This window comes from Maniola jurtina, chromosome 25 (genome assembly GCF_905333055.1).
Source record: "Maniola jurtina chromosome 25, ilManJurt1.1, whole genome shotgun sequence".
Classification (NCBI taxonomy): domain Eukaryota; kingdom Metazoa; phylum Arthropoda; class Insecta; order Lepidoptera; family Nymphalidae; genus Maniola; species Maniola jurtina.
Window position 1 is genome coordinate 1,360,897 of NC_060053.1, and position 24,422 is coordinate 1,385,318.

Below are 24,422 nucleotides of genomic sequence, written 5' to 3' on the forward strand. Positions count from 1 at the left end.
CTTGGATTATATGTATATATAATCCAAACCTAGTGAAAAACACAATTTTAAGTGAGTAAACACAGGTATTATTTAATAATTTGAACGAAATATCGGAATGTCTTCAATAAACATACCCGAAGGACACAGGTTCAAATAGTCTGTCTGCTAGCTTTTCACGGCCCAACATTTTAACCAATTTTGATGTTTGGTACAGATTTAGTTTACTTCCCGGGGCCGGACATAGGCTACTTTTCATCCTGGAAAATCAAAGAGTTCCCACGGGATTTTTAAAAACCTAAATCCGCAGACGAACTACTAGCTACCGCTAGTACCTACTATGTAAATATTATCGTTCAGTTTAAGTGTTTTATTTATACTTGAAAAAAAAATTATTACCATCAGCCAATACACGAACAACGCATTACAATTTTCATGTGGCATAAAAGCCATAAAAACTATCTATCGTGCATTCGCAAATTGCAGGCGTGCATTATGCATCCATGGGTTTCGATGGCGAGCGCCAAGGTTGTCGATGATAATTCGTGGTGAACATAAAACACGTTGCCATGACCGACTTGTCAATTTTCCGCTACGCACGCTATGGGTGTAGGGCTGTGAATTATCTACTACTAGCCGATGCCCGCGACTTCGCCCGCGTGGATTTAGGTTTCTCGAAATCCCGTGGGAACTCTTTGATTTTCCGGGATAAAAAGTAGCCTACGTGCTAATTCAGGATATTATCTATCTCCATTCTAAATTTCAGCCAAATCCGTTCAGTAGTTTTTGCGTGAAGGAGTAACAAACATACACACACACACACACACACACACACACACACATACAAACTTTCGCCTTTATAATATTAGTGTGACTAGCTGACGCCCGCGACTTCGTCTGGGTGGATTTTAGTCCCATGGGAACTCTTTGATTTTCTGAAACATACACACACACACACATACACACAAACTTTCGCCTAGTGTGAAGTGTGATAGTGTGATACGTTTCAGTTGAGAAGACAAACGGCAAAGAAAAAAAACTTTAGGTGGTAGGTATTTTAGCCAGGTGTATCTGTCGCAACGAAAAGGCACAGAGGAGTTGGCAAATGGCAATATCCCTTAGGGATATTGCTAACTTCCGGGAGATGTTAAAACGACAACTCAATCTGACCATTTCATTAAACAAATCTAGTGATATCATAGAATACTGTGTGCCTAGTGGGAGATTTTTAACCTATTCGATCGCGTAAAAGTTAACTGCATTTTGTATGGAATTGAAACAGCGCCATCTTCTTGTCACTAGATGGCGCTGTTTCAATTCCATACAAAACGCAGTTAACTTTTACGCGATCGAATAGGTTAAAAATCTCCCACTAGGCACACTGAGTATAGTGTATGAACGCGACGGAGCGAACTAACTGACTATCTTCTTCACGAAAATACTCTAAGGGTAGGATAGATAAGACTGCATGGGGTCGGCGAGCAATTTACTCTTATCCGTTGAAGAGTTCCATTATCTATCTTTAAAGATATTTATCAGATCTTCACCAAAATATAGTTTACCAATCGGTCCAGGCAACTTCGAGTAATCGGGGAACATACATAAAAAACCGGCCAAGTGCGAGTCAGAGTTGCGCACTGAGGGTTCCGAACTCGGGTATTTTTTCCAACATTTTGCACGATAAATTAACTATCACGCACAAAAATAAATAAAAATGTGTTTTAGAATGTACAGGTAAAACCCTTTCATATTGGTACCATACCACTTGGTATAGTTATCGTATTGTGAAAATTGAAATACATTTTAATTTTTTTTTAAATGATGTAACCGAAAATTCGCGGTTTTTAGATTTATTCCTGTACTTGTACTATAAGACCTACCTACCTGCCAAATTTCATGATTGTAGGTCAACGGGAAGTACCTACCCTATAGGTTTCTTGACAGACACGACGGACAGACAGACAGACAACAAAGTGATCCTATAAGGGTTCCGTTTTTCCTTTTGAGGTACGGAACCTTAAAAATAATAATAAAAAGATTTCAACGAATTGAGAACCTCCTCTTTTTTTGAAGTTAGTTAAAATATCTTCTAAAAATTGCCTAAGTTTCATACATTCCTCCTTCAAACAACGGCGCGTCAATCATCCACCGACAAAGTGACATTGGCCCATGCACTGTGAATGGACCGGGCTTTAAATCATCTGCATACGTCATATCGTTAAACCAAAGATTTTCATTATCAACTTTATCTTCATCTCTTTAAGATTTAGAATCATTAACACCTGTAATGGACTTCAGACGTTTCGCGTCGACAAATCCTTCAAACGTGTCATTAGAGGTTTTTACTGTTTCTTCAATGTACATTGAGCGAACACCTCGTATAAGAATAACCTTTATTACAACTGCATTCATACAATCTTTGTTATCTAATTTTACACCAATCTGCTTATGGTTATTGATAATCAAAATTGCACTCTATGTTTAAAGTGATTGAGCTTAAATGCGATTGACAATTAGATTCATCATCACCTTTTCATTATTGGAATTTAAACTTTACATATCTGATGTTAAGGTCGTATTTAGATTGTTGGTTACTTAGCACGCGACTCGTTACGCTTTTGCAGTCGCGAAGGACGCGAAGTCATGTGAAATTGAATCTATTTGATTATCTACTTGTATAATAATTGTGTGTATAGTTGTAGTTATATTAATATTCCGGGTGCAAAGATACCTCCCTGTGGAATTCCTCAAGGTTTACAAGGTCTTAGAAATATCGTTTGAATTTTTAAAAAGGATTTAGGAATTAGAATTAGAAATTATTTATTTGCAAGAAACATTGTACAAATTAATAGGTGTTATACGCTGTTATTATAATATTGTCAAATATCCAATATGTTTTGTCAATTATTAACATTCACAGGTGTAAATTAAAAAACACCCCCGACAAGTGAAGGTTACAGTAACTAGAAAAGAGCAGATAACTTTCAAACGGCTGAACCGATTTTCTTGAATTATAGCTAAGAACACTCTCGATCAAGCTTTCACCTTTCATACAAAAAAAACCTAAATTAAAATCGGTTCATTAGTTTAGGAGCTACGATGCCACGGACAGATACACAGATGCACAGATACACACGTCAAACTTATAACACCCCTCTTTTTGGGTCGGGGGTTAAAAAACCTTTTGATATTATAAACGCGAAAGTTTGTATGTAGTTATGTATGGATGTTTGTTACTCTGCCACGCAGAAACTACTGAACGGATTTGGCTGAAATTCGGAATGGAGATAGATTATACCCTGGATTAGCACATAGGCTACTTTATATCCCGGAAAATCAAAGAGTTCCCACGGGATTTTGAAAAACCTAAATCCACGCAGACGAAATCGCAGACCTCAGCTAGTGTAATATATTATTATGGCATATCAATAACGACATCGCTAAGACAATAGTTATTATTCGTGCATTAAATAGTTCCATCTTAGTCCAGTCACAACATACGATCGGGTTTACAAAGGCTAGTGTTATGAAAACTAAACCCGCTGCTACCAGTAGTATTAATACGAGTTGAAACGACTCGATGACGTTGATAGATTTCGAAATACAAAGTACACTAATATTATAAAGGCGAAAGTTTGTGTCTATGTGTGTGTGTGGATTTAGCTTAAATTCGGAATGGAGATAGATAATATCCTGGATTAGCACATACGCTACTTTTTATCCCGGAAAATCAAAGAGTTCCCACGGGATTTCAAAAACCTAAATCCACGCGGATGAAGTCGCGGGCGTCAGCTATTTTGCTATAATCCGCTAAAAAAGGCAAATCTGTATGGTACAACATGCAGCATGCGGATACGATGTGCATCACCCGCCCTCCCACTGCTAAGCATGCAGGAAAAGCCAGGCATTATTATTATAATGTTTCGATACTCGGAATCTAAGAACGGGGGTTAAATGTAAATCTACATAGTGCAGTACTCTGACGTTATGTTTCGGTACTCGAAATCTATTAACGTTGTTGCAATGTGAAAACTTGTACTAAGGGAACAGCTGCGGTGTGTGCGTCGAAAGACTGTGTTATTGTTCAGTGTTTGATGTTTCAAAAAGTGAAGTGCAAGTGTTGAAACTAAAACCCAAAAAAAAAAGATTCCGACGAATTCAGAAATTCCTCCTTTTTTTGAAGTCGGTTAAAAAGAAGTAAAAATATTATTACAGTATCAGTATGTCCATTTGATCAAAATTCCTTGTAATTGGTTGCCTACAAATTGTTAAATAACTGAGGGTTAAAGAACTGAATAAAATATGAAAGTATCAAAAATTATAAGTTTCATTCAGTGAAAACGTCACTTTCATAGAATTTTCTAAGTTCAATGGTCTGTCAATTAATATGTGTTAGAATGAAATCAGCAGCACCTCATAAATAATGAGAACTTGCAATTATAAAGAATCTACTATAAATTAACTCTTTATCATTCATTGTACTCCTCACAAAAAGATAAATGAAATACCTACCTAACAAATTGAATAATAATTATAACTACAATTGTACAAGAAACTGTGATTATAATTACAATAATTAATTAAGATTTACTAAATAATCGTGTGATTGAAGAATTTGTTACAGCATTGAATACAATTAATTATAATTTAGGTTAAAACTTAGTTAAAACGAATGATCAGACAATCGAATGATAATTTTAATGTTTTTTTTTTTTGGTATCAGGCGATGCCTTGTAAAATATGTCATTAAATTTTTTAACAAAAGTATATTATAAATTTTTAAAACGAATGACGAGGGAGGGAACCATGATGAGGGAATGATGAAAGACTGGCCAATGAAACTATCGCATAATATTTTTTAACCCCCGACCCAAAAAGAGGGGTGTTATAAGTTTGACGTGTGTATCTGTGTATCTGTGTGTCTGTGTATCTGTGTATCTGTCTGTGGCATCGTAGCGCCTAAACGAATGAACCGATTTTAATTTACTTTTTTTTGTTTGAAAGGTGGCTTGATCGAGAGTGTTCTTAGCTATAATCCAAAAAAATTGGTGCAGCCGTTTAAGAGTTATCAGCTCTTTTCTAGTTTTCTTGTAGAAAAGAAGGTTACATAACCGTTAGGTTCATAATATTATGTCAATTGACAAATTTCAAGCTGTAAAGATCATAGAGATAGTTTAAAGGTCAAGATGGACGTTGCCTAGATACATAATTATTTATTTGAAAATGATGTTTTGGAAAACTCAGATACTTTGGATCGTAGGCGCGGAATAGTCCCAGAAAATCGGTTCAGCTGTTTGAAAGTTATCAGGTCTTTTCGGTCTTTTCTAGTTACTGTAACCTTCACTTGTCGGGGGTGTTATAAATTTTTAATTTACACTTGTTTAATGATGTTTTGGAATCAATCGATATCGTCCAGATAAAATGTGCCATTTGAAATCGAAACCCGTGCAATGACCGTACGTTACATAAAAATAAAGTAGGTACCTATAGTTTATAGAGCGTGATAATGGATATAATAGAAAACTGATATATAAAAAATTTTCAAAAGAAAAATAAAACCGACTTCAAAAACCAAAAACACTAAAAAGTAGAAAATAATTTTTGTTTAGCTACACATGTAATGTACCTAGGTATGAAGTCGAGCGAGCATATTAAAACAAAATTAGAAATCCAAGAGTGAAGCTCGCCCGACTTCATACCTAGGTACATTACATGTGTAGCTAAACAAAAATTATTTTCTACTTTTTAGTGTTTTTGGTTTTTGAAGTCGGTTTTATTTTTCTTTTGAAAATTTTTTATTTCACAATTTTTAGTGGCCCCACTGTACTATAATATGCTATGCCCAGTTAAAACCCTACTGTTTACTAAGCTATTACACTGATCGCGAGCAATTTGCTCTTATCCATTGAGGAGTTCTGTTCTCCATCTCCAAAGATATTCATCAGATCTTCACCAAATTTATATGGGACCACCTGCACAGTATACCCTTTCAAACAAAAAAAAAATTTCCAAATCGGTCCAGGGGTCTTTGAGTAATCGGGGAACATACATAAAAAATATAATAAAAAAAAAAAAAAAAAAAAAAAAAGATCCCGACGAATTGAGAACCTCCTCCTTTTTTGGAAGTCGGTTAAAAATGTACTTAGTTGGTATTTGATATAAAATAAAACGTTTGAAATCTATGTAAATAAAATTTCGCATAGTTTTAAACGGTTTAAAAATATATATTTACTCATAATATATGTAATAACTAGCTGATGCCCGCAGCTTCGCCCGCGTGGATTGGTCAGATCCCCTGCAGCATCAGGATTGAGGAGTTGGACTCCAAATTTTTTATGAAACAATGTCGCAAAGTTCCTCTATCGATTAAAAAAGAAATGACGCAAATCGGTTCAGAAATCTCGGAGATTTCGGTGTACATAGGTAGAAAAACACAACTCCCTTTTTGAAAGTCGGTTAAAAAAGTAGCCTATTTTACGCCCTGGTCAATCCTCTACTTGCCTGTGAAAGTCCCGTCAAAATCGGTTCAGCCGTTCCAAAGATTAGCCTTTTCAAACAGACAGACAGACAGACAGACAGACAGACAGACAGACAGACAGACAGACAAAAATTTTAAAAACGTGTGATTCAGTTATGGTATCGTTTAAATAACCATGTGAGCTTAATATGAGGTAGTTATTTCGAAATTACAGACAGACACTCCAATTTTATTTATTAGTATAGATATTTTGTGAACAAAAATATTAACAACAAGTTGTGAAAAGTAATGTTGAAAATGAGACGAAGATGAATTGTTTGGACTGAAAATTATCTCAAGATGAAGTCTTGTGAAGTACAAGTGATTCTTGGACTGTACCAGATGCTGCAGATATCAGCTGTCACGGCTTGGCACTACGTAGATCTTGAGGTACTTATAGTGCGTAGAAAATGACTTCTCCCGAGCTATTTTTAACCCCCGACCCAAAAAGAGGGGTGTTATAGGTTTGAAAGGTGGCTTGATCGAGAGTGTTCTTAGCTATAATCCAAGAAAATCGGTTCAGCCGTTTGAGAGTTGTGAACTCTTTTCTAGTTTTTTTTTTTTTTTAAAGAATATTAGCCATGTTAAATGACTAATATTCCCATTTCCTCTCCAACTAAACGTCAGGCTTGTGCTAGAAGTAGGTACGACAATAGTGCAACGGGTGGGGTTCGAACCGTCGACCTTTCGGTTTTCAGTCCACTCCTTTACCGGTTGAGCTATTGAGGCTCTAGTTACTGTATAATTACTTTTGTAACTCTATGGGTCAACTGTCAGTTCACCTTAGAAATAAGGACTAAAATCGTACTTTTGACATGATATTTGACATGTAAAGTTAAAATGGCGCATGAGAACTAATTTTTTCGCATTGAGTATATCTACCTATTTATAATTAAAAAAAAATTCAATCAATCAATCAATCAATCAATTTATTTATTTGCTGATACAGGTATTACAGGTGTAATTATAAAAATAGTCCAGCTGTATCACGCCAAGCTGGCATGCAAATACATTAATTCAAAATAGTGAATAAACAAATTAAATTAAAAGTAAAATTTTCGTTTGTTTGAAATAAATGATGTTATACAATAAAAGGACAATACATTCAAAATATTTTTATTCAATTAACTACTGCCCGTGACTTCGTCCGCGTAGATATAGGTTTTTTTCCTAAAATCCCATAAGAACTCTTTGATTTTCCGGGATAAAGAGCTGTCCATGTCAGTTTCCGGGATGCAAGCTACCTCTGTACCTTTCATATAAATGGGTTAAACGGATGGGCGTTTAAGAGTCCCGTGGGAACTGTTTGATTTTCCGGGATAAAAGATAGCCTATGTCCTTCCCCGGGATGTAAGCTAACTCTGTACCAAACATCAAAATCGCTTAAACTGTTGGGCCGTGAAAAGCTAACAGACGGACAGATAACGCACTTTCGCATAATATTAGTATGGATTAGGTAGTGATGTCGTGATACAAATGTCGACCCAACCTAACTTCAGTTCAGGTTGATCTGTAGTACCTTGACCGGGTTCCCGTCGTTTCTTCAGATCTCCATAATTGACAGCCACCGTTTTGCGTTGCGCAAGCGCATTGTCCGCGACGCGACCGTGTGTCAAATTGTTACTGTTCAAAACGGTTGTACAAATGCGTCTTTAAGTTTTACGACAGTTAAATACTTTCACTAATATTTCAAGAGATAACAACAAAATTGCAAGTATACCTCATACCTCATGATGATATTGGTCTGGTGGGAGGGTTCGGCCGAGGCTAGTTACCACCGGCAAAGCTGTGCCGCCAATCGATTTATCGTTACGGTATGATGCCATGTAGAAACCAAAGGCGTATGGGTTTAATAAAAAACTGCCATACCCCTTCAAGGTTAGCCCGCTTCTATTTTAGACTGCATCATCATTTACCACCAGGTGAGATTGTAGTCTAGGGCTAACTTGTATCTGAAAAAAAGTTCATAATCTTGTATGAAGGTACGGAACCCTCCGTGTACGAGTTCGATTCGCATTTCACCGGTTTTTTAATTCGACATAGCGTATTCATAACGCTCGTAAGTAAGAAGTACCTATTATTTGAACTGAGGTTATCTTATCTGTTATCGGTGACCGCTGGCAAACGGCTTAACTGGCTTAGCTCAGGCCTGGGTGAAGCAATACCCGTAAACACAGCTTGTATGCTTTTAGTTTAGTTTTAACGACCTCTCTGACGCAAGCAAGTTTCTGTCATGTCAGTTCATCATTGTCATCACTTATCATCAACCCATCGCCGACTCACTACTGAGCACGGGTTTAATCTCGGAGTGAGAAAGGTTTGGCCTTAGTTTATCACGCTGGCCAAGTGCGGATTAGTTGAATTCACACATTCTTTCAGGTTTTCTCACAATGTTTTCCTTCACCGTTTAAGCCGACTTGAGCCGTTTCAGCGACCTCCCTTGTTTTTTTTTTTTGTTTTTTTTTTTTAAAAGCTCCTGGCGCAGTGGTAAGCGCTGTGGTCTCTATTGGGAGTCCTGGATTCGATCCCCGGCAGGGGTTTGGAATTTTACAATGTCTGGTCTGGTCTGGTGGGAGGCTTCGGCCGTGGCACCCTACTGGCAAAGCCGTGCCGCCAAGCGATTTAGCGTTCCGGTTCGATGCCGTGTAGAAACCAAAGGGGTATGGGCTAGATAAAAAACTGCCATACCCTTCCAGGTTAACCCGCTTCCATCTTAGAGTTATCTCATCATCACTTTAGATAAAAAACTGCCATACCCCTTCCAGGTTAGCCCGCTTCCATCTTAGACTGCATCATCACTTACCACCAGGGGAGATTGCAGTCAAAGGATAATGTTTACATTAGAACACATTATTTTAGAATTCATAGAAATAACAAATTCCTAAATTACCCCTGCCAAAAGTCAAAGCCTAGACCTTCCGCTCAGAAGACTCCTGCACCCGGAAGGTCTTCGTAAATGAAGTTTTTAATGAAAATAACCCTTTATGACCTAGAGGTCAGCTTCCACGTAAATGCCTAAACCAGGAAGTGAACCCTGATCCGTAGTCGCTATAGACCGTTTTATAGGCCATTGTTGACGCACGAACTGCTTTATTGCACTTCTAGTACATACCAACTAGATGAAAACTAATCCACACATTTAGTTCAAGTTATTGTTCGAACTAAACAAATACCTACTTCCTAGAGAGCCAGCGAGTGCCTGGCCTTCGTTATTTTATAAAAGCTGAAAGTTCGTCTGCGTATTGTCCCCAACACAGGGAGGAACGATCGGCGTCCTATGTTTGGTTCATGGTGGGTTCGACAAATGGTACCCGAGTACGGAACCCTCGGTGCGCGAGTCTCACTTGCACTTGGCCGGTTTTAGGGTTCCGTACCTCAAAAGGAAAAACGGAACCCTTATAGGATCACTTTGTTGTCTGTCTGTCTGTCCGTCCGTCCGTCGTGTCTGTCCGTCCGTCCGTCCGTCGTGTCTGTCAAGAAAACCTATTGGGTACTTCCCGGTGACCTAGAATCTGAAATTCGACAGGTAGGTAGGTCTTATAGCACAAGTAAAGGAATAAATCCGAAAACCGCGAATTTGTAGTTACATCATTAAAAAAAAATTAAAATATGTTTCAATTTTCAAAGTAAGTACCTAATAACTATACCAAGTGAGCTATCATATGAAAGGGTTTACCTGTACATTCTAAAACAGATTTTTATTTATTTTTATGCATGATCGTTTTTAGTTTATCGTACAAAATGTCGGAAAAATTACCCGAGTACGGAACCCTCAGTGCGCGAGTCTGAGTCGCACTTGTTTTAAAAACACATGCTCGATTAATTATGCCAAAGCATTATTTTCAATTAAGTCTAAAAAACTCGAGTTAAATTTAACCTCTAAGCAAGTCGTTGCCAACGGGTTTATCACCGTTTCACGCATCGGTAGCTTAAGTAAGAATTAAAAAAACTCGTTTCCATAAAAAAAGTGTCACCTCGTCTAATTAGTAACCAAAAAAAAAACTAACTATACCTAACACATTATCATTTAAGGCGAATGTCCCAATACTTTCATCATCAAAACCCACTACTGACAGCGGATCTCCTTTCAGAATTATGGGATGGGAGTTGGGAAAGAAGGGTGTGGGTTTAATAAAAACCGGCCAAGTGCGAGTCAGACTCACGCACCGAGGGTTCCGTACTCGGTCAAATCAAAACTTATGCATAAAATAAATTAGAATATGTCTTAGAATGTACAAGTAAAGCCCTTTCATATGATACCCCCTTGATATAGTAATCTTACTTTGAAAGTTGAAAGTACTAATTTTATTATTTGTTCATGATCACATTTTTTTTGTGATGTAACCACAAATTCACGGTTTTCGAATTTTTTTCCTTTACTAGTGCTATAAGACCTTTACCTGTCAAGTTTCATGATTCTAGGTCATCGGAACGTACCCTAAAGGTTTTCTTGACAGACACGACAGACGGACAGACAGATTGACAGACGGACAACAAAGTGATCATATTAGGGTTCCGTTATATGATCAGGTACGTAACCCTTAAAACTGCCATGTCTCTTCCAAGTTAGCCCGTTTCTATCGTAGACTTCATCATCATTTGACACCCGCAGTCCAAGACCTGTACTTAGTAGTGGGTTGAAATGATGTCATTCGCCTTAACAAAAATTTCACCAAATTGTTTTATATTAGGTATGTCATTACGTTTGTAATTTATTTATCATTACTAATTAATTTAACTTTATTAGTTTATTTTTGGAAAGTTTTAACTTTGTTGTCGTGCGCACATTGCAGCCATTTTCAATTAAAAGAAAATCTCCATAAAATAATGTTACTAATGTTTGAACCAATGTGTTGGCAGGCCACGCAGTTAGCCAAGTCCAAGGTCTAATTATTGGTCCAAGTTGTATCAATTTTATCTTTATAAAAATCGCCTTGTATACTTACAATATGGAACGCCTTTCCACCATCAATTTTCTCCTCCACTCATTATAGGTATCTTCAAATCAAGAGTGAAGTTTCCTAATCTGTGCAAATAGCACTATTTTAGGTTCCATTCGTCAACGAGTTCTCGCTTCGATGAAGCGGGCTCTTAAAACTATAGTCGGGCTTACGTCGACTAAAATCGAAATCAAAATCAAAGTCAAAATCATTTATTCAAAATAGGTACTATTGTACACTTTTTGTTTGTCCGATTTGTTAGATTTGAAAGATGATAAAATAGTGATAATTAACCCCCGACCCAAAAAGAGGGGTGTTATAAGTTTGACATGTGTATTGTGTATCTGTCTGTGGCATCGTAGCTCCTAAACTAATGAACCGATTTTAATTTAGTCTTTTTTATTTAAAAGGTGGCTTGATCGAGAGTGTTCTTAGCTATAATCCAAGAAAATCGGTTCAGCCATTTGAAAGTTATCAGCTCTTTTCTAGATACTGTAACCTTTACTTGTCGGAGGTGTTATAATTTTTTAATTTACACTTGTTAATTTCGTCAACTTAAAACTAAAGCTGCTAGGGTTCCAAAAGCGTCCAAGTCTGAGAAGAGCCCACAACAAACTCAGCCGGGTAAATACGTGAGTGTAGCGGTAACAATCTATACTTCTAACATATTAAAAGAAATAATATGCTAGTATGTTAGCATTAAGCTTAGCTTAGCAACATAGCGAAGTACGAAGGTAACAGGTAACATCGGTTCCAAAGAGTGAACGACTATCGGCAAGGACAAATGTAATTTGTACTACGGTGTACACTCGGCCACGTATTAGTCTTAATTTTTACTTTTTTCAGTTAACATTTAAAAAGAAAAAAAGATTACCTACCATCGTAAAAGAAAAAACACTCTTTGTGTTAATTTTTTTATGACGCCATTTTGTTTTTTAACCTACTGTGAAAATTTCAACTCTACCTATTACAGTTCGCGAGATACAGCCCGCTAACAGACGGACGGACCAAATATCACACTATCACACTAATATCAGAGTGAACTAGAGTAAGGGAACTTTCGGTTTGATTCTGAATCGAAGATATTTCAAATATGGTGACGTAAAATTACAGAAAAAATAGCGTCAAATGTTAGTACATTTGACGCTTGCCAGTGACGTCAAAGCCTCGACGTTTTCTTAGAAGTTGCCTAACTGTCGTGAACTGTTCCTGTAGACTATATTATATAAGCGAAAGTTTGTATGTGTGTTTGCATGTTTATTACTCTTTCAAGCAAAACGAATTTGGAATGAAGATTTATCTTGTGGGAGATCTATGTGTTAATCCAGGGTTCTAATCTATCAACACAGGCTACTTTTTATCCCGAAAAATCAATGAGTGCCCATGAGTCTTTTTAAGACCCATACCTGTAGTAGCGGGCATCAGCTGGTCCTGCAATATGGCCGCATACATTTTATATCTCGTATGCAATATGACTATTTTTTGACTTTTCACATGTTTTCCCAGACATTATGCAAAGTTATTTATATTATTATCGCCGACTGTACGCGTATAATTTGCATCAGCAAGTAATTAGCAAATATTAACATTATTGTAATCAATGCCAAGACTTTTAATACTGGCATTTTATTGTTTAACCGACTTCATAAATAAAAGATGGTTAAAGTTTTAATATTAACGTGACTTCCTATACTACGTTCTTGAACATTCACAACGGTACCTATTGCTTGCCTCAAAAACAACGTTCTGGGTCCTGGGTTGGATTCCGGGTTGGGTAAGATACGATAAAGGTTCCGCTTTCTGGCATTCTCTATTTGTTAATTTTTTGGCATCCAATTTCAGAGTAGGTAGATGTATCAGTTATCGCGTCGTATTCCTCGAGGCTGAGGAGGTGGGTTTGTTGGACCCTGCCTAGTTAGATAATCAACTAATTGCCATTTTTAACCCCCGACCCAAAAAGAGGGGTGTTTTTTTGTTTGAAAGGTGGCTTGATCGAGAGTGTTCTTAGCTATCATCCAAGAAAATCGGTTCAGCCGTTTGAAAGTTATCAGCTTTTTTAACCCCCGACCCAAAAAGAGGGGTGTTATAAGTTTGACGTGTGTATCTGTGTATCTGTGTGTCTGTGTATCTGTGTATCTGTGTATCTGTGTATCTGTGTATCTGTCTGTGGCATCGTAGCGCCTAAACGAATGAACCGATTTTAATTTAGTTTTTTTTGTTTGAAAGGTGGCTTGATCGAGAGTGTTCTTAGCTATAATCCAAAAAAATTGGTTCAGCCATTTAAAAGTTATCAGCTCTTTTCTAGTTTTCTTGTAAAAAAGAAGGTTAACTAACCGTTAGGTTCATAATATTATGTCAATTGACAAATGTCAAGCTGTCGAGATGGACGTTGCCTGGATACATAATTATTTATTTGAAAATGATGTTTTGGAAAACTCAGATACTTTGGATAGCTATAATCCTAGAAAATCGGTTCAGCCGTTTGAAAGTTAGCAGCTCTTTTCTAGTTACGGTAACCTTCAATTGTCGGGGGTGTTATAAATTTTTAATTTACACTTGTAGTTACTGTAACCTTCACTTGTTGGGGGTGTTATAAGTTTTTAATTTACACTTGTATGTACTAGGAGGTACACGGTACTACACGTTATAGGAAAGAAATTATAAAGTACATACTTAATTTTTGTTATGCAAATTCCTTTATTTGCTAATTCTTTATTAAAACTTAACAGAGCTCTCTCCGTCACTTACTCCATACAATCGTAGTTCCCATTTCATTTGAATATTAAGCAACCAAAGTCCATGAAATTTTGCAGACATAGTCTAGAAACTAATATCTGTGTCTGTGGTGTTTTAGATTTTTCTAAAAATATGTAGTTTTAAAATTACAGGGGCTCAAAGATTTGTATTTTTCTTTAAAAAAAGGCCCAACTTTGTGCTCGTTTTTCTAGACAACGAAGCAATTTAATGAAATTTGGAAAAACCACAGACCTAGAAAATTTAATGAATATTATGTAGTAAAAAAATTATCGTTATATATTTTATATTGTTATAATTATGTGGGAACTACGAAAACCAGAAATTACACCCAGAAATCTTGAAAATTTCGTGCTGTCTCGATTTGTGCAAGCGGGGTGGTGAAGTGCGGGGGACGACACGTGAAACTGACAGAAACGGACAGTCTAAACACACGGGCCACATTTAGACTGCACCCGACTCCAAACTTGTCGATAGGTCTAACTAAATACATTTCAACTTGCGTTAGACGTATGCGTTACCTACTCAGACGTTGCCTGTAGATAAAAATATGTCTCATGTTTGCTGGCAATAGCGTATGCATCAAACCCTGCAAGTTGCAACTCTCTTGCAACCTATTCCTCACGCAATACGCACAGCTTTAATATTATAATTTTTGACAATGTATACTATATGTAATGCCATATCACAGGTCACTCTCTGATTTATTGCTAACAATTTACTTCCAAATGCAAAGAAATCTAAGTGTGTTGAATTCACACTGCCCAATACCAGGACCTTAAATGACATAAATTCATTGATAAATAATCATATGTTGAAAATAAAGGAGAACCCCGTGTTTCTCGGTATAATGTTAGATGCAAAGCTTCTATGGAACACCCACATATCAACACTTGATGGTAAACTCAGCTCTGCTGCTTACACTGTTAGAAAAATTCGACAGGTACTGACGTGGAAACTGCAAAAATTGTATATTTTGCCTATTTTCACTGTATTATGTCTTACGGACTCTTTCTATGAGATAAAGCGGTAGATATTGAGAAAAAAATGTATTACAGAAAAGGACAGGACGTGCAATTTATAATTTAAAACCGCGCGCTGCCATACAATAAAAATATAAGGAAATAAGTACCTTATCTATTATCTTATAGTAGCTTCTAAATATATTTACAACTAGCTAATGCCCGCAGCTTCGCTCGCGTGGATTTAGGTTTTTAAAAATCCCGATCCTTTCATTTCCCAGAACAAAAGTTGCCTCTCCGTAATAGCCCGTCCCCGGGATGCAACTTGTTTCTGTATCACGTAAGAATATTTAAACGGATTATCCTTTTCAAATCCCGAGGGATCACCAGGATTTAGGAATGCAATTTCTTACAGCATCAGGGTTGAGGTCAACGACAAAGTGTTTACTTGGTATAGATACCTTCAATATCAATTAATAATCGACACTTTTTAAATCCCATTAGCTTTAGTAGTCAGGTCCCCTGCAACATCAGGATTGAGGAGTTGGAATCCAAATTTTTTATTGAACAATGTCGCAAACTTTCTTTATCGATTAAAAAAACTACCCAAAATTACGCAGTTAGGTTACCTGCCAAATTTCATGGTTTTGAGTCAACGGGAAGTACCCTAGAGGTTTTCTTGACACACACGACAGACAGAGAGATAGACAACAAAGTGTACGACAAACGACGACGACAAACGGTGGTACGAAACCCTAGAAAACGTAGGAACGGCATTCCGAACCAGTGGTAAATTTTTCTGACCATCCAAAAACACTTTGAAGTTTACCTAAAAGTTTACAGGAATAAAAATTTATCATTGTATTCCATTCCATTTCATTCTATTCCATTCTGTTCAAAGATAAATAGATAATAAAAATATTTGTCACCGAAACAATAATTTACGATACATCGACCAATATCAATTTTACTGATGACAATCTGACTATTACCAAAGTGAACGACTACTATAATATCTATTATATACGACTAACATAATATGTATTATAAATTGTGTGCCGTTTGCATTCTCACTAGGTTCTCATTAAGTTTGTTTTATTTGGTTAAACTTTCTGGCATTTATATTGTTATGACGTTTAATTGGCAAACAGTCTGTTTATTGGCTGAAACTCAAAAATTCAGCCAATCACAACAAAGAAAATATTGTAATAATGATTGATGCAGCTTTCTGTAATTGAAAACAAAATATTTGACATTAACTTGAATGTGACAGTGTTTTCCGAATAGGGTTGCCAGAGGCCCCGTATTTTACTGGTTACCCCGTATGTCAGGATAGAGAAACCGGTAATTATGAAAATAAAATACGGGGCAAATAAAACTAAATATTTTTAGGGTTCCGTAACTCAAAAGCAAAAAGAACTCTTATAGGATCACTTCGTTGTCTATCAGTCTGTCTGTCTTTCCGTCTGTCCGTCTGTCCATCTGTCCTTCTATCCGTCTGTCATGTGTTCATGAACAAATATTAGTATTTTCAATTTTCAAAGTAAGATAACTACATATATCAAGTGGGTTATCATATGAAAGGGCTTTACCTGTTCATTCTAAAACAGATTTTTATTTATTTTTATGCATATTTTTTTTAATGCATAACAGTTTTTGATTTCTCGTGTAAAATGTCGAAAAAAATACCCGAATCGGAACCCTCGGTGCGTGAGTCTGACTCGCACTTGGCTGGCGAAACCGAACACTGACGTTATGTCCAGTAGAAAGAATATTTTCCTTTTGCGGCAATGCGTAGCCGAAACCCACTCGATATTGATCATGGTCGTAGCCAAGGCGGCGGGGCTTGGTTTGAGGATGTTAGCCTTTTTTTATACAAGTTAGCCCGTGACTTTAATCTTTTCTAGTGGTAAGTGATGATGCAGTCTAATTTCTTGGCCGTTAGGGCCATACTAACCATATAACTAGCCATGACCGAAGCCTCCCACCAGACCAGAAATTTAGAAATGGCGACTGCGCCTGGGAAGCCGTCAAAAACATAAGCCGTAAATAATACTTACACTATTTCTTGCATTTGCTTACCAATTTTTTTTTGGAAATATATCAAACATTTCGCGCTCACTTCACTCGCGCTTTGAATTTGTATTACTTGGTGTAAGCCCCGCAATTTCGTTTGCATGAATTTAGAGTTTTAAAAATTCCGTGGGGGATTTTCCGGGCTAAAAAGTTTATGTCTGGGATGCAAGTTACCTCTGAATAGTAAGTACCAAAATTTTGGTAAAGAAGATGGGCCGTGAAAGGGTAACAAATAGATAGGCAAATAGATATACTGTCGTATTTGTAATATTAGTATGGATAGTTAGCTTTAAAAATAAAATCTTGCTATGGCTAAACTCGTTTCCCTTTCACTTTAATTCTTTCTGTAATTGAACCAAAAACACTTACGCTCACTGCACTCGCGCTTTTTTATTGTTGTATTTTATCTCACTGTCAAATTGAAAGGCGAAATTCCACTAACCAGGTAATTAGCCCATAAAGTTGAGCGAATGTTATTTTCCTCATGACAGGATTCAGTTCCGGCCCTGATAAAACCTCTCCCGAAATCGATTCCTGGCTACGGCCATAGTATTGATACTGTGAAGGTGGAATTACAAGTTAAATGTAAATTTAAGTTAAAATGCAAAGATTGTATGCATGAAATGTATAACATTTTGCTTTACAAAACTAGAGTTTTTAAAAGCTATTTAAATAAATAAATCTTTTATTTAAAATCACATTGCAAACACAGTTCACCAATCAAGACACGGCAACATACAGAGAAAAAATACAAAACTTACAAATAAACTGAAATATCTAAATAGGTTTTCCATGCATTTCAGAGAGAACCACCGCCTATTTCTTCAAATACTTCAAATTTTTAAATTTCTTCAAATCTAAACCCCGTATTTTTGATGGTGGTAGCCTGTAAATCAAAAAGAGGCAGGTGGCAACCCTACTTGCCACATGACATTACAGAATGAAAAATTGTTTTCATTACTCGGTAAGCCTACTGCCATAGTTTCACAGAAAGTGTGACGGTAGTTGTGACCTCTGATTGGTCGACTCTCTTTCACTATTTGCTAAAATTGATGATTGCAACAACAATTTTTTCTTTTTTGTAATCAAAAACAGAACACGGACGTCATACAGGTTGACTAATTGCAATCATTTCTGACCGGCTAACATTGTTCCGCTAGTGGCTCAAACTCACTGTCGCAGCAAGAACATGGTAAATTCAGCCAATCACAGCAATTAGAATTGGTTATCACAAATGCACCGATCTAGGAACCGAGAATACACGAACCAGGGCAGATAGAGATGAGAACAATAATATCATACGTAGGAAATCGACGGGGGATCGTTGACAATGATCCTCTTAAATCACAATTTATGGAAAGAACTGATAAATGATTGAGTCGATATAGTTTGACATTGTTGTCCAACCTTATAATAGAATTTTGTTTAAATTTACAATTTACAATAGAGTCCATTTTGTCTTCAATGGGGGCCGAGGGAGCTTTATACCCACGGGACCCTGGGCTGTAACTCAAAAAGCCCTTATATGTATAGATCCGGGCCACGAACCCAAAAGTGCGCCTCCCGACCAGTCCTCAAGACTGGTTTCTTTTTGGACGATAGACTCCCCGTGTCTATTGCCCGAGAGCCCTTCTGAAGGGGGTAGCCCTCCTTCGACGAATGGCATGAGAACTCAAATCCTCTTCTCTCATGCGCTCCGCCGACTCCAGCGAAATTACCTCTTCGCAGAAGAGCTCTGTCGCTTTCCAAGACCCATCGCTGCCCGCCATAGCTTTAAACACGGCTGGCAAACCTAATCCTGGTTATTCAATACATGATACAGACATTTCTATTTTATTGCAATATACTAGCTGATGCCCGCAGCTTCGCCCGCGTGGATTGGTCAGATCCCCTGCAGCATCAGGATTGAAGAGTTGGACTCCAAATTTTTTATGAAACAATGTCGCAAAGTTCCTCTATCGATTAAAAAAGAAATGACGCAAATCGGTTCAGAAATCTCGGAGATTTCGGTGTACATATGTAGAAAAACACAACTCCCTTTTTGAAAGTCGGTTAAAAAAGTAGCCTATGTTACACCCTGGTCAATCCTCTACTTGTCTGTGAAAATCTCGTCAAAATCGGTTCAGCCGTTCCAAAGATTAGCCTTTTCAAACAGACAGACAGACAAAAATTTTAAAAACGTGTGATTCAGTGTTGGTATCGTTCAAATAACCATATGAGCTTAATATGAGGTAGTTATTTCGAAATTACAGACAGACACTCCAATTTTATTTATTAGTATAGATATGTTTCAGTACGATTCCTAATCGATCAGTTGGCAGGGGAAAACCTGTATGATATGTATGTATCTATGTTCGCCTCTAACGCTTCAACAATGTGCTACAAACGTGAGTCAGGCTATAAAACGTAGATAACGTATCGCGTACAAACAGACGGACATTTTGCAGCCATTCATACTATTTACAACCATAAGATACAAAAAATAGAAGCTGTTTTCCATTGAAAGTGAATTAATTCATGAAATAAGTACTAGCTAGTTATATCGGGTGATATGTGTAGGTTTTGTTCTAAGTACAGACAGCATGTGATTATTATGGATACGCCTCATTGGTCTAGTGGTTAGAATGTAACACTGGCATTGGCGAGGTCCCCAGTTTGTTTTCCGAGTCAGGCCAAAAAATTGTTAGGTATTGGCTTTTTAAGGTTTCGTATCTCAAAAGGAGAAAAGGAACCCTTATAGGATCACTTTGTTGTCTGTCTGTCCGTCTATCCATCTGTCCGTCGTTCTTGTCTGTCAAGAAAACTTATAGGGTACTTCCGGTTGACCTAGAATCATGAAATTTTACGGGTAGGTAGCTCTTATAGCACAAGTAAAGAAAAAAATCGGAAAACCGTGAATTTGTGGTTACATCACAAAAAAAAATGTTTTATGAATAAATAATTATTATTTTCAATTTTCAAAGTAAGATAACTATACCAATTGGGGTATTATATGAAAGAACTTTACCATTACATTCTAAAACAGTTTTGTATTTATTTTTATGTATAATAAGTTTTTCATTTATTGTGTAGGAAAAATACCCGAGTACAAAACCCTCGGTGCGCGAGACTGACTCACACTTGGCCGGTTTTTTTCACACCGACCCTTCTTATCAGTTATTTAAATATTATCAGTGGTTTTAACACCAATTATTTCACGTTACTTTAAAAACAGGTAAGTACTAAGTACTTACTATCTACAAAGACAATATGTGCTCTTTACATTTATGATTGTATATAGCTATTTTCCGCGACTTCACGTGCGTGTATATTGAATCGTCAAAGATTCATGTCAAACTAACTCTTTAGACTAAGATGTATAGAGCGTACTTTTACTTTGCTCGACTTAAGTTTCAGTAAAAACGAGACAGATTTATGTTAACGATATAGCGCTGTCTCGCTGTAACAGTGTCTTAAGCCTAAGTCATGTCAAAGTGAGTTCTATAGATTTAAACCTTAGGTTATCCCAATTGTAATGTTTGCCTGTGAATTAATTTACCATTTTCTTCTTTACAGAGAGTCTCACGAAAAAATGGCCTCAAAGAAGAAGAGTCAAGCTGGTACTGGGACCCGCCTTCACAACCCTCTAGAAGTGATCACGAAATCGAACAGCAATACAAGTTACAAATACAAGCTTTACAAAGCGAACTATCCGCCTTAAAAGATAGGGATATTACAGATCATGCAGTTGACAACGAAGAAGAAATAAACAGGCTAAGACAAGAAAACAAAAACCTAACATGCAGCTTAGAAGACCTGGACAACCAACATCAAGTAGCCATGGAAAGACTACTAGCACTAAAGAAAGAACTACAAAAAAACTTCGAAGTCCTCAAACAAGAACACCAAGATTTAAAAAGTAATAATGACGAATACGCGGGACAAATAAAAGCATTACTACAAAAGATGAGTGAAAGAGATCAAGAAATAGAGAGTCTCAAGGTAGCCCACCCTGATTATGATACTTTACTACATAAGTACCAAAATTTAGAAAGGATACATAGTCTGTTAAGAGAAAATGCTGAAAAATTCCAGGAAGAAAACCAGGAATTGCACGAAGAGGTATTCAAACTCCAAGAACAAGTTACTAAATTAGAACACGATATAGAAGTTGCTAATAAACACAACGAAGTGACACACATGGTCCCAGTAGACAAATATGAGCGGTTGTTAAAAGAATTAAATGATTTAAAACACAGACGTAACTCCAGTCAAGTACATTTAGATGAAATCAATATAGATGATAATGCTAAAAGTGTAATAGAAACTCTAAAAAGAGATATCAATGATCTAAAACGAAAATTAGCTCAACGTGATAGCGAACATCAAGAAACTACTGAAAATAAATTAATAAAACCAGATAAAATAATGCAGTTATACAACAGATACGTAAACTTTGAATTACCTGTAGATTACGTTGGCGAAATACCAACGGGAACGGAAAATGTTATTATGCAAAAACTAGAAGGTGTATTTAAAACTTTGAACTCATTTAAAAAAGATGTTGATGCTCTCGAACACAAACTTTCAGAAAAAAAGCAAACCGTAAATAATTTACAAGCACAAGTTGACGATGTAACTACAGAAAATGAATATTTAACATCTGATATACAACACCTTGAAAGAGAGTTAGAAGAAATGAAGAAAAACAACGACTTCCTTATTTCTGAAATCGCCGTTCTTAAAAATTTGTCAAAATTGGAGCCAATAATAGAAACTCATGAAGATAATCTTGCAAAATTAGAAACGGAACTAGCTGACTCCAATAGAATGAATAAAACGTTTGAATCAGAAATTAAAAGGATAGAAAACGAACTGAAAGACGTTCAAAACGAGAAAAAAATATTGCAAGATAGCCTTAATGATATGAAAAATAAATATACTACAATGCTTAGTGAGTTAAAGATGTGTAAAGTTCAGACACAAGCAGTGCATGAGCTGGAAAGCAATTCGAGTGTTACACATAACGCTAAATTGCAGGAAGCAGTAGATAAAATAGACAATTTACAAAAACGCCTACATTCCGCTAACTCCAAAAATGAGCAACTTTTAATAGATATACATATCATAGAAAACGATAAAGTATTACTTACTAAACAAATAGAAGACTTAAAACAGGAAAAGCAAACAATTTGTGGTGAGTATAAAGAATTAGAATCAACAAACAAAACTTTAGACAGCAAGATACATGATCTTGAAAACAAATTAGATGATTCTATTAAAAATAAACAAGATTTAGATGTCAAATTAAAAGATCTTGAGAATAAACTAGATCAAGTCACTAACAGAAGTCGTGAAATTGAATTTGAAAACAACTCATTGAAAGAAATGAAAGAATCAGTTATTTCGTCTGTGACTGACATCGACAAAATTTCGAATGAAAAAATGCAAATAGCTAATGAACTCGATAAAGTCCTGCAGGAAAATTCAACGCTTAAAGAAAAAATTGCATCATTAACAAATGACATTTTAAGCCTTCAGCACCAACAACAAGAGTTAACTATCGAAACGAATTTGCTGAGGCAAAAAAATCTGACTGACGCTCATAATACCCATGAACTTCATGAAACCATTAATAAATTAAAACTAAAAGCTGATCAATACGATGCCATTATTAACGAACTCTTAGCCCTTAAAGAAGAAAACAAAAAACTTGTAGAAAAAAAATTACAACTAGAAGTTGAACTATCTTCCACAGATAATAAAATTATACAGTTAGAAGAAGAATTTGAGAAACTACTCACTGAACTCAATGAAAAAGATTCAATTATCGATAATCTGAACGTTACAGTAACTAAAAATAATATCGAACTGGAGAACCTGCATCAAAATGTAACTGATCTTGAAAATAGTGTCCAAATAAAAAGTCAAGAAATTGAAAGGTTGGTTAAAACGGTTGACGAATTGACACAAAAACTTAACAATACTAGTCTTAGTTCCAACCAAAGTCACGAAGAATTAAGAAAATTACTCACAGAAAAGGAAGAAATTAACAAACAAATATATGGCCTTAATGACGAAATTAATATCAAAAACACAGAGATATCGAAAATGACGTGTCTTTTGCAGGAATTAGAAAAATCTTATGAAGAAAGTAAATCACTAATAGATAATAAAGATAAAGAAATAAAAGAATTAAATCAATCAATAGTGGAACTGAGAGATAAAATTAAGGCGTCAGAGAACACAACACAACCAAACGATGAGTACGCGAAATTGTTAGAAGAGAAACAAGCCATAGAAAAGATAACGACAGAACTACAGAACGTCTTAAATACAAAAGATAAAGAATTATTAGAAACTCAAAATAGAGTAGTGTTATTAGAGAATACATGCAAAGAATTCAAAACTGTGATAGACAATGCTACTTTAGAAAAAAATGAATTAATTAATTTGGTGAATTTAAAACATAATGAAAGTATTCAATACCACAATGAAATACAGAGATTAAATCAAGTGATGATTGAACAAAATAATGAATTTAAGAGGATTATTGAAGAAAAAGATCTATTAATCAAGAATAATTCTGAAAGTTGTGCCAACTGTGAAACTATACGTTTGAGTCTTAAAGAAAAAGATGAAATGATTATGGCTTTAAATCAAAATGTTAGTGAACATGAAAGGTTAAAATCGGAATTAGGTAATGCAAGTGAATCAGTAAAAAATCTAACGAAGAGATGTGAAGATCTAGACAAGAGTTTAACGATACAGTTGGAAACTGTGAAGAAATTGACAGCGGAAAATGCACAGGTATGTATTCAACCTTTTTTTTTATTTGTCGTAGGCGTGGTTTTGTTTAGCCAATTAATTTTACTAGTGTAATTGAACGATCTCCGTTCTAATTAAATAATAATGATAAATAAATCCATACTAATATTATAAATGCGAAAGTGTGTCTGTCTGTCTGTCTGCTACCTTTTCAAGGTAGCAGACAGACAGACAGTGTAACCGATTCTGACGAAATTTGGTACAGGGTTAGCTTATATCCCGGGGACGGTCATAGGCTACTTTTTATCCCGGAAAATTAAAGAGTTCCCACGGGATTCCTAAAGACCCATCCTCTTAACCGATTTGTATAAGATTTGGTGCTGAAGTAGCTGGCGTCCCTGTTATCGAAATAGGCAACGTTTTATCCCGGAAAAACAAACAGTTCCC

The 24,422-nt window shown here is 36.1% G+C and overlaps 1 protein-coding gene across 4 annotated transcripts in view; it reads left to right on the plus strand.

Annotated features, from left to right (window-relative positions):
- Positions 1-24,422, plus strand: part of LOC123878111 (thyroid receptor-interacting protein 11-like) — a 79,759-nt gene that overhangs the window by 42,973 nt on the left and 12,364 nt on the right. For 3 of the 4 annotated variants that reach the window (XR_006798752.1, XM_045925180.1, XM_045925182.1), the window contains exon 3: positions 20,784-24,017. Coding sequence is in view for 3 of the 4 variants with exons in the window: in XM_045925180.1 (XP_045781136.1) it covers positions 20,784-24,017 (3,234 nt within the window). In the remaining variant the exon portion in view is untranslated. Of the gene's footprint in view, positions 1-6,773; positions 6,887-20,783; positions 24,018-24,422 lie in introns of those variants that run through there. The other variant, XM_045925183.1, reaches the window with a different exon arrangement.